This window comes from Euprymna scolopes, chromosome 37, assembly GCF_053919585.1.
Source record: "Euprymna scolopes isolate OS-2025 chromosome 37, ASM5391958v1, whole genome shotgun sequence".
NCBI classification, from domain to species: Eukaryota; Metazoa; Mollusca; class Cephalopoda; order Sepiida; family Sepiolidae; genus Euprymna; species Euprymna scolopes.
The window spans coordinates 85933125-85946654 of record NC_136518.1 but is presented as its reverse complement, the minus strand read 5'-3'; the positions used below and the strand labels follow the sequence as shown (position 1 = coordinate 85946654).

Here is a 13530-nt window from a genome sequence, read left to right as displayed (position 1 = left end):
GCAAATTCTACCCTTTGCGATCAGTGCCATCTACCCCACCCCCATATTTCCTCCTGTGACTGAAAACACACTAAGTGACATATAAATTTCTGTATGTGATGTTGCAAACATAAACCTTGATTCTAGTTAAGCAATTGACCCTGACGGCATTTCAGTCATAAATCTTCAACCAGAACTAGCTCCCATACTTACAAAGCTGTTTAAATGTCGCCTTAAGGAGAAATGCTTCCCAACACCTTGGAAAAATTCATCAGTCTGCCCAGTATTTAAAAATTCCGGAGATCAGTCATCTCCCACTCAGTACAAACCAATCAGTCTCCTGTGCATCATGAGTTTCTGGAAACTGTGATAAACAGAGAAGTAGTCAACCACCTCAGCAAAAATAATCTGCTCAGTGACATGCAATATGGTTTCCATTCTGCGAGATCTACAGCTGATGTACTAAATGTAAGATAACACAGGATTAGTGAATCTCTCGATGGAGGCATCATCTCTGAAGTAATAGATCTTGACATATCAAAAGCTTTTGATAAAGTGTGGCATAAAGGTCTACTTTACAAGATTGCCATCTATGGAATAGCAGAGAATGCCCTCTCAGTTATAAAATCCTTTCTCTCTGACAGGCTTATAAGAGTAGTCTAAATCAGACACTCATATTATCAATGCTGGTGGGGTTCCATTCTGGGTTCAACTCTCTTCCTAATCTTCATCAATGATCTCCCAAATCACATTCTTAGATCATTCATAGATATTTATGCAGACAACACAACAATCTATGGCGACACTTTAAAGGCCAGCAATGACCAAAATCTTTCTGATTCCTTCTATTTTGATCTTGAGCATGTGTGCAATGAGGAAAAAGGTGGCTGGTTAATTTTAATGCATCGAAAACCAAGCTTCTCTCCTTTCATCATAATCGCTCTGATCTCCACTATGCCCCAATCAAAATGAATGGCTCTCGTCTTGGAGCAGAACCATGTCTTGACAAGCTTCTGGGTTATAAGAGTAGTTGTTGATGGGCAGAAATCAGACACTCATATTATCAATGCTGATGGGGTTCCACCTTCACTCCTGATCTGAAATGGAACACATCCATCAAATCTGTTATCAATATCGCTTGAAAAATGGTTGGATCACTCTACTAATCCAGTAGGTTTCTCACTGCCGATGTAATCCTCTATCTGCATAAGAGCCAGGTGTGCCCTAAAATGGAGTACTATTGCCACATCTGGGTAGGAGCTGCTCGGCACACCCTGTTCTGCCTTGATAGAGTTCAAAACCGACTTCAAAACCCAGTAGGTGACGCTTTTTTCTCTTCTCTGTAACCTATTTCCCACAGATAGAGAGTAGGGGAAATCGTATATAGTGGTTGTAGCTAGTCAAGTGTTGTTTGTGAAAGTTTGGCAAAGGGGGACCATAGATTTAAGTTCAATCGAGCACTTGCCATGAAAATAACAATAAAGCAAAGACAGGCGCACAACGTTTCTTCTTATTTATAAAAGTAAAGACAAAAAACATTTAAACGATTGACTTATTTTCTTTGATAATTCTTATTAATTTGTCTTCGATCTCCATTGCAGCTGGTCACTGATGAACCCTCCGGGAAATTAAATGTCACTGGCAACACTGGAGTTGTGGCAACGTGGGGTTTCTACCATTTTCTTAAGCACCACTGTGGATGCCATGTCTCTTGGGGAGGAAAACAACTCAACATTCCAGTCCCACTGCCAACCATCAAAGCCCCAGCACACAAGATGGTTTCCAACGATGCGTGAGTGACATAATTATAGTTACATATTTAGAGTAACATAATTAGAGGTACAGCAGAACCCCAGGATGCGGCATTAAAAATTAGTAACAAAATACAGTACAGTATATAATACACATGTATATAATCAAATAACATTAAAAATAACACCATAAGGTGGGGCAAATACCGTAATCAGGGGCTGGAAAAACATTGTATTCCACATCGTAACCTGAAAAAAAACGTATCCTAGGGTCACCGTATCCTGAGGTTCTACTGTACATAAGTAGAGTTACATAATTAGAGTCACATAATCAGAGTTGCATATAAAAGTTACATAATCAACGTTTCCAATGATGCATGAGTTACAAAATTAGAGTTGCATATTTAGCGTTACATAATTAGAGTTATATAATTAGAATTAAACAATTACAGTTACACAATCAGATTTACATAATTATAGAGTCACATGGTTAGAGTTGTGTAGTCAGAGTTACATAATTAAAGTTACATAAAAAGGGTCACACAATTAGAGTCACATAATTAGAGGTACATATTTAGAGGTAAATAGTTATAGTTACATAAAAAGAGTCACATAATTAGAGTTACATAATTATAGGTAGTAATAATCAGAGACAAATAATTAGAGTTATATATGCATTAAACGATCTTGCTCTTTCTCCGCAAGATTCTGCAAATGTAAGCAGATTTGACAATAATACAATAATACAATATAATATAATACAATAATACAATAATGCAATATAACATAGTACAATAATACAATATTACAATATAATATAATACAATAATACAATAATACAATATAATATAGTACAATAATACAATAATACAATATAATATAATACAATAATACAATATAATATAATACAATAATACAATAATGCAATATAACATAGTACAATAATACAATATAATATAATACAATAATACAATAATACAATATAATATAGTACAATAATACAATAATACAATATAATATAATACAATAATACAATATAATATAATACAATAATACAGACAGATAACTGAAATCGTTCTATGCACATTTTTTCACAACAGTCATCACCTCCAAGACCATTTTTAATGAAAAAACTTTATGTTTTTTAGTTAATAAAAAAATTACATTCATTATTTAATCTACAATTACATTCATTATTTAATCTACAATTAAATTCTGGCCATTATTTGTGTTTGTCTTTCGTTTTTATTTTGTATTTTAGAAAAACAGATGAGGATTGCTTATTCATATTATTTGGATTCTTCCTGGTCACTGCACCAAAACAAGTGTGTTATATAGTCGGATCTATATAACTGGTATATATAACAGCTTGTTTGAGTGTGTTTGTAACGTTTATATAATTTCTGGTTGCACCTTTGTCAAACGAGTGCAAAATCATATAAACGCTGTTAGTTTCAATATGACAGCAGATGAACAAATAACATAAACATACTTAGCTTTATTTACAATTATCGACTAAAGAGCAGTGAAGGTAGATATTGAGCTGTGCGGTACAGAGCGACTCAGAAATGTCTTTTCTGCACTGTCGACTCTCTCCCTGTTGATCTTTGTATTGCTCTTATATTGAAATTCTTTCGATTTGGATTATTGATAGTGTTTTGTTTTGCATTTCATGCAATTCTAACCCCCGATCAAGAATGTAGGACATTCTATTGTTCCTGGTTTTAGGTAATTTTCCAGGACGCCAACTCTCGATCGGAATGTAGATTGATGTCAACAATCGGCCGATCTCTAACATTGTGTGTGTGCACATACATCCGGTATTTTCCGGCATTGCCTGTCACCTATCCAACAACTATTGCTCTCATCTTGAGTGTTATTTTCACAATGTTTCAGTCAATGTAACCCTTGATCTTCTTCAGATGTATTTTATCGAACTTGGGAAGCTTTCTTTCAAATTCAGGAATCTGCAGGACCTGCAGCATAGTGGATAGAGTATTTAGCCAAATTTAGTTGTAAAGTTACACTCTTCTGGAGGTTGAAGGTTTAATCCTCAGTTGGGGGTGACACTGAAAATATAATTGCAAATTTCTTAGGACTTCTACCCATCTTCTGGCTGATGAAACAAGAGCATACTAACCCCATGGATTAAATAAAAGGCCCCGTTCAAAATTCTATGCAGATTCCCCGAGTTTGACAGAAAGATTCACCTGAAGAAGGTCGGAAGTTACATCAACCAAAAAATTGTGAAAATGACACTCCAGATTAGAACAGTAGCCCAAAATATCCAAATAATACGAAATGACACTTTGCCATTATTTTCATTTTTATAACATATTAAAATCATGGAGAAATTATCCTTACTAGTGGAATCCGTGAAAATTCCACAGTGCTTTCTAAACAAGTCTGTGTAAATTTACATTAATAATAATAATACTTGATCAATACTATTAAGAAAAATGATTTTTTTTTCTTCCATAGAAATTGTTATACTTCATATTTTTCTTTATTTAAAATTGCAACAATTTAATTCTTTTTATAACAATAAATATTGTTTGTTCTCTTGTCACAAAATTAAATATTCTTTAAATCAAGAAAACGAATTAAAAATTGTTTTAGTCGATTGGACAACTTAATTTGATTTTGGAATAATTCATTTCCCAATCGGGGAATTTGGAATTTTTTTTTTTTTTTTTTTTTACTTTAACAATTTCAGATGAATTACCCATCACTATCTTTGCTGATCGAGCAATCTCATTTTTTTTTTAATATAGGTGAAAGGTGTTAATATGATACAAACATAAAATGCATTAGTCTTATCTATTATAATAAAGTCGTATTCCTGTCTGTCTGTTTGTTTGTTCACAATTAATCTATATATCTATAAAAGTGAGAATGTGTTTGTGTGTGTGTGTGTGTGTGTGTGTGTGTGTGTGTGTGTGTGTGTGTGTGTGTGTGTGTGTGTGTGAGAGGATGCTTCTCAATAGGGTACTCAGACATGTGGAAAACTTTTTAATCAGAAAAAAGGGCTGCTAAGGGGTTAAAATTGAAAACTTAGTGGTCATCAGATTTTTATCAACTGTTTAACCACTGCACATGACAGCTTCCTTATGTTAAGAATAAGTAGGTTTGAACACAATTTTTGCAGATCGTAGCAAGCTGGCCTAATGGTTAGCGTACTTGACTCACTGTTTTTGTTTTTGTTTTTGTTTCGGTTCTAGCTTGAGTATTTTTTTTTATATACTTACAAAAAGTGAAATATTTAGAAAAAACAATACTCGTGTGCACATATCTCAGTTTCTGTATGAATTAAAATATAATATTTATGCATATTTTATCACCAGGCAACACCGGTCGGCCTGTTAGTATGTCTATAAAGCTACCATTCACCCAAGCATGGATTATTGTTGCGACATCTGTGTCGGTGTCCCAATCAATAGGCTCTCTGTCTTGGCCAGGGTGCAAAAATTATTTCTAACTTACTAGGTCCCACACTGTCTGCCAAGCTGCAGTCCCTGTCACATCACCGCAGTGTTGCATACCTGTGTTTGTTTTACAAGTAGTTCTATGGAATATGTTCAGATGAACTTACCGTATTTGCACTTCCTCTGTAAAAACACCTCAATCCATGCAACTTGCAGCAAAATCACACTCCTTCACTGTAGAGGTCCCTTGATGCCAGAAGATTTTCTACTTTATTTATCTATTATTTAATTTTTTTAGACAATTTACCTCATCTTGATTTTTATTTTCACAACATTCATTTGATATAACTATTGAAATTATCAATGTGAGTATAGGTTTAATACTGTGAATACTGTAACAGTTATCTCTCTTGAGCCATGTGAAAAGTTGCCTCCCATTGTCTGGGTTTGTGATGATGTGTATTTCTGTGTGATCTGTATATAAAACGAGTGACTGCATGTCATTCGCTTTTTTTGTCTCATCATGTAAATAAATAAAGCCAGTTAACTCCGTGTCTGTATTAAAACTAAAACATACTACATGTTAATTAATTTATCTTTTTGTCAACCATTGATATGACTTCCAGTGTGAATTTTATTTTAAGCAAACAATGTATTTTTTATTTAATTCATAATTAACTATCAAATTAATTCATTAATTAACCAACAATAACAAGTGGACTTTTTTCAAACCTGGGAATCTTCATGTCAAACTCGGAGACAGTAGCATGAAGAAGGAAGAGAGTGGCAGATCAGGGGTGCCAGGCTTTCATTTTTTTTTTACATTTTTTCAAAGTCTAATTTCAATAATTACAATTTTCATTTTTTTTTTAATTTTGTTTTAAGTTTACAAATTAATTTCAATAATTAACTTTTTCATTTTTTTTTTAATTTTGTTTTAAGTTTACAAATTAATTTCAATAATTAACTTTTTCATTTTTTTTTTAAATTTTGTTTTAAGTTTACAAATTAATTTCAATAATTACAATTTTCATTTTTTTTAATTTTATTTATTTGTTAACAGTTTCCGTTATTATGCGAATGTTTGTACAGTCAGTTATTCTTTCGCTTGGTATAACTGGACGGACTGGGAGAACCACATTGATTGGATGGCGTTACATGGTATTAACCTTCCATTGGCTTTTACTGGACAAGAAGCCATCATGCAAAGAGTAAGTCATCCCCAACTTCCTCTCTTTTAATGGTTGTCTAAAAAATATCTTATGACAATAATGACAAACACTTACTTGATTCAATGCACTCTACAATGGTTTGCTTGTTGAGCGACCATCTGCAAGATGGAAAACATGCATGCTCATGATTGCATGCGTGGACACGTACCTGCTTTATAGATAAGATGTGATAGCATTCCTCTATATCCATATATCTATCTTTCCTTTTTTCTGCCTCCCCTATTATCAACCCCCACCTCACCAGCACCCTCTTTTTCCTTTGCCCAGCCCAACCTCCTCTCTGGACATACACACATGCAATTCACATTATAGATTTCAAGAGGAAAGAGTCGGAATATGGGAAGTGGCTCAGTTACTTCCCTTAAGTATATAAAATTGTGGAATGAAATGGCTGACCCTTCACCCATCCTCTAGCAAAAATTGGCTCAGTTGATCCTTAAAGAATAAATAATTTACAATCTTTTTTTAGATATTATTCATCCAGTGCAACACTGATCAAGAATAAACCAACTTTGTGGCTCTTTGTTTTGTATATTTTACTTTTACTTGGACACCCACTCACACACTCACACACACACACATATATGCACATACACACACACACACACACACATGTATTCACACTCACACACACACACACATGCATGCACACAGACAACTGTTCTTTAATTAATAGATTATTAGAAAAGAAAAAAGAAACAATTGCTTATCATTTAAAATCTAGCTAAAAAATCTGCAGAAATTTTCTAATTCCAAATACATTATAGATTTTTATTGGGAGATCAAACATTGATAATTGATGTGTTGGCAGACAAACAAGCACATCTTGGCTTTATATATTGAACGGTTTGGATTCCTTTTCTGTTTACTGGACAAGAAACCATCATGCAAAGAGTAAGTTATCCCCACTCCCTCTCTTTTAATGGTTGTCTAAAACGTTTGACATTTCCAGACATTCTTCTGAAATATTTGTCACCATAATATCACATACCTGTTTTAAAAGATGAGATGTCATAGCATCTCTCTACCCCTCTAAATCCATCTTTCAATCTTTCTTTCTTTCCTCTTCCCTTATTTTCGACCCCCCCCCTCTTTCCTTATTTTCGACCCCCCCCCCCTCTTTTTCCTTTGCTCGGCCCATTCCGTTCTCTGAACATCCACACATACACACAGAGAATTCACATTTATATAGATTTCTCGAGGAGAGAGTCAGAATAAGAGAAAGTGGCTCTTTGATTTTTAAAAATAATCAGTTACTTCCATGGAAAGAGTAAGTTATCCTCACTCCCTCTCTTTAAATGATTGTCTAAAAAATTTTATACATTTCGGAGTATTCTTATGAAATATTTGTCAATATAATATTAAGTAGCCCCTAATGTCTTCCATAAACAAACCCAGCAGATTTGAATTAACTAAAATAATAATTGTTTTTTATTTTTGAATTTCCATGTTATTTTTCCCAAGTATCCACGAGCAACTTTTTTTTGTGGAGGGGGGGGGGATAATTTCTAAATGTCGACGTGTTTGATCTTCCTCATGTCTCTCATCTATTGTCAACACAACTACTTTCATCTTGCAAGTAAAGGACTCGACTCTGGTCGTACCAAACCTTAAATACTCCAAAATTATTCAGGAGAGATAATTTGTAATCCACAATAAAAGATATCCATAGCAACATTTTGAAACCTATGCAAATAGTCATTTTTTTTTTTTTTTTTTACACGGTGGTCACCACTTATCAAGGCCCGGAAGCCACTCAGGGATAAGGGCTATTGCAAGTACAGTACGTTAGTGTGGAGATTTGATGAAATGTTTACTTAAGGGGGCGGTTCATTAGGAATTTGTTAACGTTGGACTTGAAGACATTTAAGTTGTAGTCAGGTGGGAAGCAGGCAGACAGAACAGAGTTCCACAGGCGTGCAGTTCTAAGAAAGAAGCTTTGTTCATGGAATCCACGTTTTGATTTAGGCACAGATAAAGAATGGGGGAAATTTTTCACAGTGGATTCAGCTAGACGGGTGTTTTTCGTGAAAGATTGGCGAGGGGGGACCAGAGATTGGAGTTCAGACGAGCACCTGCCATGGAAATAACGATAAAACAAGGATAGGCTCGCAACGTCTCTTCTGTGGGAGAGAGGCTGCAGGGTAGAGAAAAGGGTATCCCTCACTAAGCCACAAAGTCTATTTTGTACTCTGTCAAGGCAGGATAGGCTGTTTTTAGCAGCTCCTGCCCAGATATGGCAGCAGCATTCCATCCTTGGACGTACTTGGCTTTTATATACAGGGTGGTCAAAAAGTCAGGTAACATGTTAAAGGTAGAAAAAACAATATGATCCATTATAATCTCTATTCGTTTAATATTATTTGTTTAAATATTTGAGTGTAATATATAAACTTTAATTTTAAATCTAGATTTAAAATTAAAGTTTATATATTTCAATGTATAGTACTTAAATATACGTGTATTGCTAATATCGTTTTTCTTTAAAATGTTACCTGACTTTTTGACCACCCTGCAAATAGAGAATTGCATCAGTAGTGAGATATCTTCATTTATATCACATCTTCACTTTCACCTTCACCTGCTCCGTGGCAGTTACCATTGGGATGCTACAGATGGCCTGACTTCTATACATTTGGCACAATATAATAATCAATAGAGTATTAGCTCTATAATAAATACAAAATCTGTATGAATGAAAATATATTTAAGCATAGTTTACGACCGGGTAATGCTGGATGGGGGTACTACTCTATATTGGGTATAATATAATAATCAATAGGAAATTGGCTCTCTAATAATAAATACAAAACCTGCAGACATTAAAATATTATATTTAAGCGTATCTTACAATCGGGCAATGCCGAACAGCCTTCTAGTCTATTATTAAATATACTAGTGTACATTCTTCATCAAATTGTAAAATACTAATGTACATACTTTCCTTCACGTTCACCTGCCCCATGGCAGTTGCCTTAGGGGTGCTACAGATGACTTGTCAACCAGTCTTCTCCATCCTTCCCTGTCTTCTGCACGTTTGACTGCCTCGCTCAGCTTCAATCCTGTATATTCTGTGATGTTGTCTTCCCATCTCTTTCTTCCTCCTCTGACTGTTCTCTGGAGCACTGTCTTGGCAAGCCTCTCTTTTTTTGTTACATGGCCAAACGAGTTTACTTTGTACCTCCTGATTGTGGTGAGAAAACCTTCATAAAGACCAATGGCTTGCCTTCTTCTGTTTTTGACTTCCTCATTAATCATATGGTCTTTGCAAGAGATGCTAAGCATTCTTCTGAAGAATCTCATTTTTGAGGCCTGAGTCCTCTTCTCTAATTCTACTGTAAGGGTCCATGTTTCACATACATACACGAAAACTGAATGGACAACGGAACGCATGAGTTTTATCTTTGAGCTGAGCTTGGTTGCCTTGTCCTTCGAAATGATGTTCAACTTAGTGTTGCAGCTTTCATTGCAATTCTGGCTAATATTTCAAGTTTGGACCCCTCATCTGAAACTATTGTTCAAATTTATTTAAAATTCTTCACAGTTTCAAGCTTTTCTCTTATGGCAGTGATGATGTCAGTTTGGATTCCATTGTTACTATTTGTCATTAGTTTTGTTTTGTTTGCATTGATTTCCATGCTGTAAGCCGTGGAAGATCTGTCTAGTTGCCTGACAGGTCCTCCAGTTCTTATTCTGAGCCTGCGAGTCCATCTATATCATCAGCTAAACGCAGGTTTGTGATTGTTCTGCAACCGATGTTGCTTCTGCACACTGTCAGTGAGAAAGCATTCTAGACTGCTTCAATCTAACGAGCCTCATCAGACATGCAAACGTGTCAATTTGCAGCTAAAGACCTGGGCGACGACAATTAAAGATAACCTGATGCTACTATCAGACCCACAAGTAATTGATTTCCGGCTATGGTACCAGGTCTGGTTAGCCATATCCTGCGACCTGACCCAGGATCGATAAAACTGAACTGCGATGGTTCAAGATGCAATTTATTCTCAGGAGGAACTGACACAATCTGATCAGGATGATAGCCCTACAATAACAAGTGCAATTAAGTACAGTTTAACCTCATCAGCAGCAGAAGTTTCATCACAGTAAAGACCTGGATGACGACAATTAAGTTTGTGATTGTTCTTCCACCGATGCTGACTATTTATCATATAGCATTTCTCTCTTTTCTCTTTATATCACAGTTTCGTGCCAAGGGAAGGGGGCGCCTGACCTTTTCAGTCATAAAATACACTTAGATATATTTTAATTCATACTGATTTTGTATTTATTATTACAGAACCAATTTTTTATTGAATATTATATTGTACCTAATATATAGTACTGATTTCAAAAATTAAAAAAAATGACTTGGGTGCCATCAGCTAAAATCAAAGCCAAAAAATTTAGTGCTCCAGTCATGTTCACTACAATTTGAGCTAACCCAACAGTTAGATAAAAAATTAAATGACTTCTACCTATGATATGATTGAGTTTGCACATGCGCAAAAGTAATAGAAATATACCGGCAAGTTGAAATTAACCTTTTGCATTTCAACTTGCCAACTTCTGTACGTGTTATTCATCCATCCAAACAAAGATTTTGCTCGTTATAAACCATCCTTGGTGTATCATTATTATTTCTTGTTAATTTCAGTGTTATGTGTTTAAGAGTTTATCGGTTAAACACACACATACATACATCTTTTATTTATATAGATTTATTATATTTGATTTTTAGGTTTTTACTCAAATGGGCTTCACGCAAAAAGACCTAGATGGCTTTTTTTCTGGACCCGCGTTTCTTGCTTGGTGAGTTTCTTTCTATAATATTGATTTTAATTTTTTGTATAAAAAAATCATGTAATGGATTTTGATCACATTTGGAAAAGGGATTCTAGACATATGGTTTAATATTCTTATATGTTGATTTTAATCTTTGTAATAGAACATACGGAAGCAGTGTGCCAACATGATTATGCCATATCAATTGTAAGTTAAGCAACGTTGGGCCTAGTCAGTACTAAAATGGGTAACCATTTGGGAATTCCAGGTGCTGTATGCGCTCTCAGCTTATATTGACATTGTTTCCAGTCAGTAGTGGGCTTCTCCTTGCCACCAGGCCCAAGCAGTGCCGATTCAGGAGAGGTGTGGTGGAGGATTGCGTAATACTCGCCTTCCAATTACATGCACATCTACCCTTACAGGAGTGTCCATTGCCTCTTGAGACTGAACGGAGGCATCGAATGGAACATAAAAGTGGTGCAAAACTGTATTATCCGTTCTATCATGTTGACACACCGGTTCTCACCAGATCAGCAAAGTTAAGCAATGATGAGCCTGGCCAGTACCAGATGGGTGACCATTTGAGAAGGCTAGGCACTGTATGTATCATGCCAAATCATATAAATTTCCAGGTTGGTATCTGGGTGCGCGTTTAACTCACTGGGAGAGATGCACCCCTGAATCAAGACAGAAAGCAACGAGAAACTACCGTCTTTACTTGTCTTCCCGAGATTACCATGACTTTACAATTTTGAGAGCCATCGTTGCTGACACTGTTAAAATAGCATGGCCACTGCATGCATACATAATAGATATTCTTCTAGTTATATTATAAAATTAATTGTTAATTAACATATCATTGTTTGCAATCAGTTGGAAATAAGTCATATACGATCCACTATGACTATGCAATCCCTACAGCCACGTAGTTGGAAAACAGAGCCAAAAAACGTAGCATAGAGATGTGGGACAAGAAGGAGAAAGAAGCAACCTTAGTAGAAGTTAATGTCTCCAATGATGCTGGGTTAAACAGAGCAGAGAGGGGAAAAGATAACGAAATACTAATGACATGAAAAGAAACTGGAATCTTAGGAAGATCTCCAGCATTCTAATAATTATCTATAGGAGCAACCGGACTCATGAAAAAGAATTTCAAAAACTACTTGGCAAATATACCCGGTGAACCAAGTGCAAGAGAGATTCAAACAATTGCACTTAAAGGGACGATCAGAATCTTAAAACGATCTCTCGGTTGGAATGTATGACATAGAGGGTGAATGTTTAGCATCTGGTAAAAAATTAACATATCATTATTTACGATTGTTAATTAACATATTATTTTTTACAATTTTTAATCAACGTATTGCTGTTTACAGTTGTTAACGTATTGTTGTTTAATAATAAACATATTTTCCATTTTTTTGTCATGTAGAGGTCTTTCTTTTGTCTTCATTCAAAATATTTTCCAGGTTTCGTATGGGAAATCTCCAAGGATGGGGTGGTCCCCTTCCTCAGTCTTGGATAAATGATCAGTTGGTCCTACAGCATCGAATCCTGAACAGAATGCGTTCTTTAGGAATGATTCCTGTTTTGGCAGCGTTTGGGGGTCATGTGCCAGCTAACATGAAAAAGTAAGTAACACGCTATTTTTTGTTGTTGTTTTTTTTTTTACTCACGTCCATCCCTAAAGGCATATCGCCACTTGAACGTAAGGGGCTACTAATTTGGGACCATGCCTAGGAAAGATTAACAGGATGGTTGACGTTACATTTAAACTTCTGCATATCAGTACAGCCAGGGGAGAAGGTAACAGGAAGGGAATTTCAACGTCTAGCTGTTTAAGAGAAAAAAACTATTAAAATAGAAAGCTTTCTGGCATTTAGTGACCTCAACAGTGAAGGGGGGAAATTTTGTTGCTAAGCGGATTTGTCGGGGATATATATGTCTAAGGGGGACAAGTGCAACGAGTTCATCAGAGCACATTCCATTAAAATATTTGCAAAGCAGGAACAGAGATGCAACATTGCAGTAATGGGACAGGGGCTGGAGCTTAGTTGATAAAGTGGGACCGATTAGATTGACAACTCTTTTTTGGACTTTATCTAAGAGAGAGAGAGAGACTAGCGGTAGATGCACCAGCCCAGATGTGGCAATAAAACTCCATGCATGGACGAATGGTAATCTTGTAGGAGTACAGAATACTCTCAGATGTGAGTAGTCTTCTAGCTCGATAGATAGAACCTACCTTCTTTGCAGCAGCCTTCGTAATGTCCTCAATGTATTTGTTCCAGTTCATATTGCCTGCAAATATTTGGCCGTGGAGTATGAAGGAAGAATTCTCAGGTAGAATGTCATTTG

At 35.6% G+C, this 13530-nt stretch overlaps 1 protein-coding gene across 1 annotated transcript in view; it reads left to right on the top strand.

Moving 5' to 3' along the window:
• The window catches only part of LOC145261275 (alpha-N-acetylglucosaminidase-like), an 85512-nt gene that overhangs the window by 11946 nt on the left and 60036 nt on the right, over positions 1-13530 (top strand). Inside the window, exons 4-7 of the mRNA XM_080119751.1 lie at positions 1581-1771; positions 6219-6366; positions 11129-11199; positions 12642-12803. Of these exons, the coding sequence (XP_079975877.1) occupies positions 1581-1771; positions 6219-6366; positions 11129-11199; positions 12642-12803 (572 nt within the window). The remainder of the gene's footprint in view (positions 1-1580; positions 1772-6218; positions 6367-11128; positions 11200-12641; positions 12804-13530) is intronic.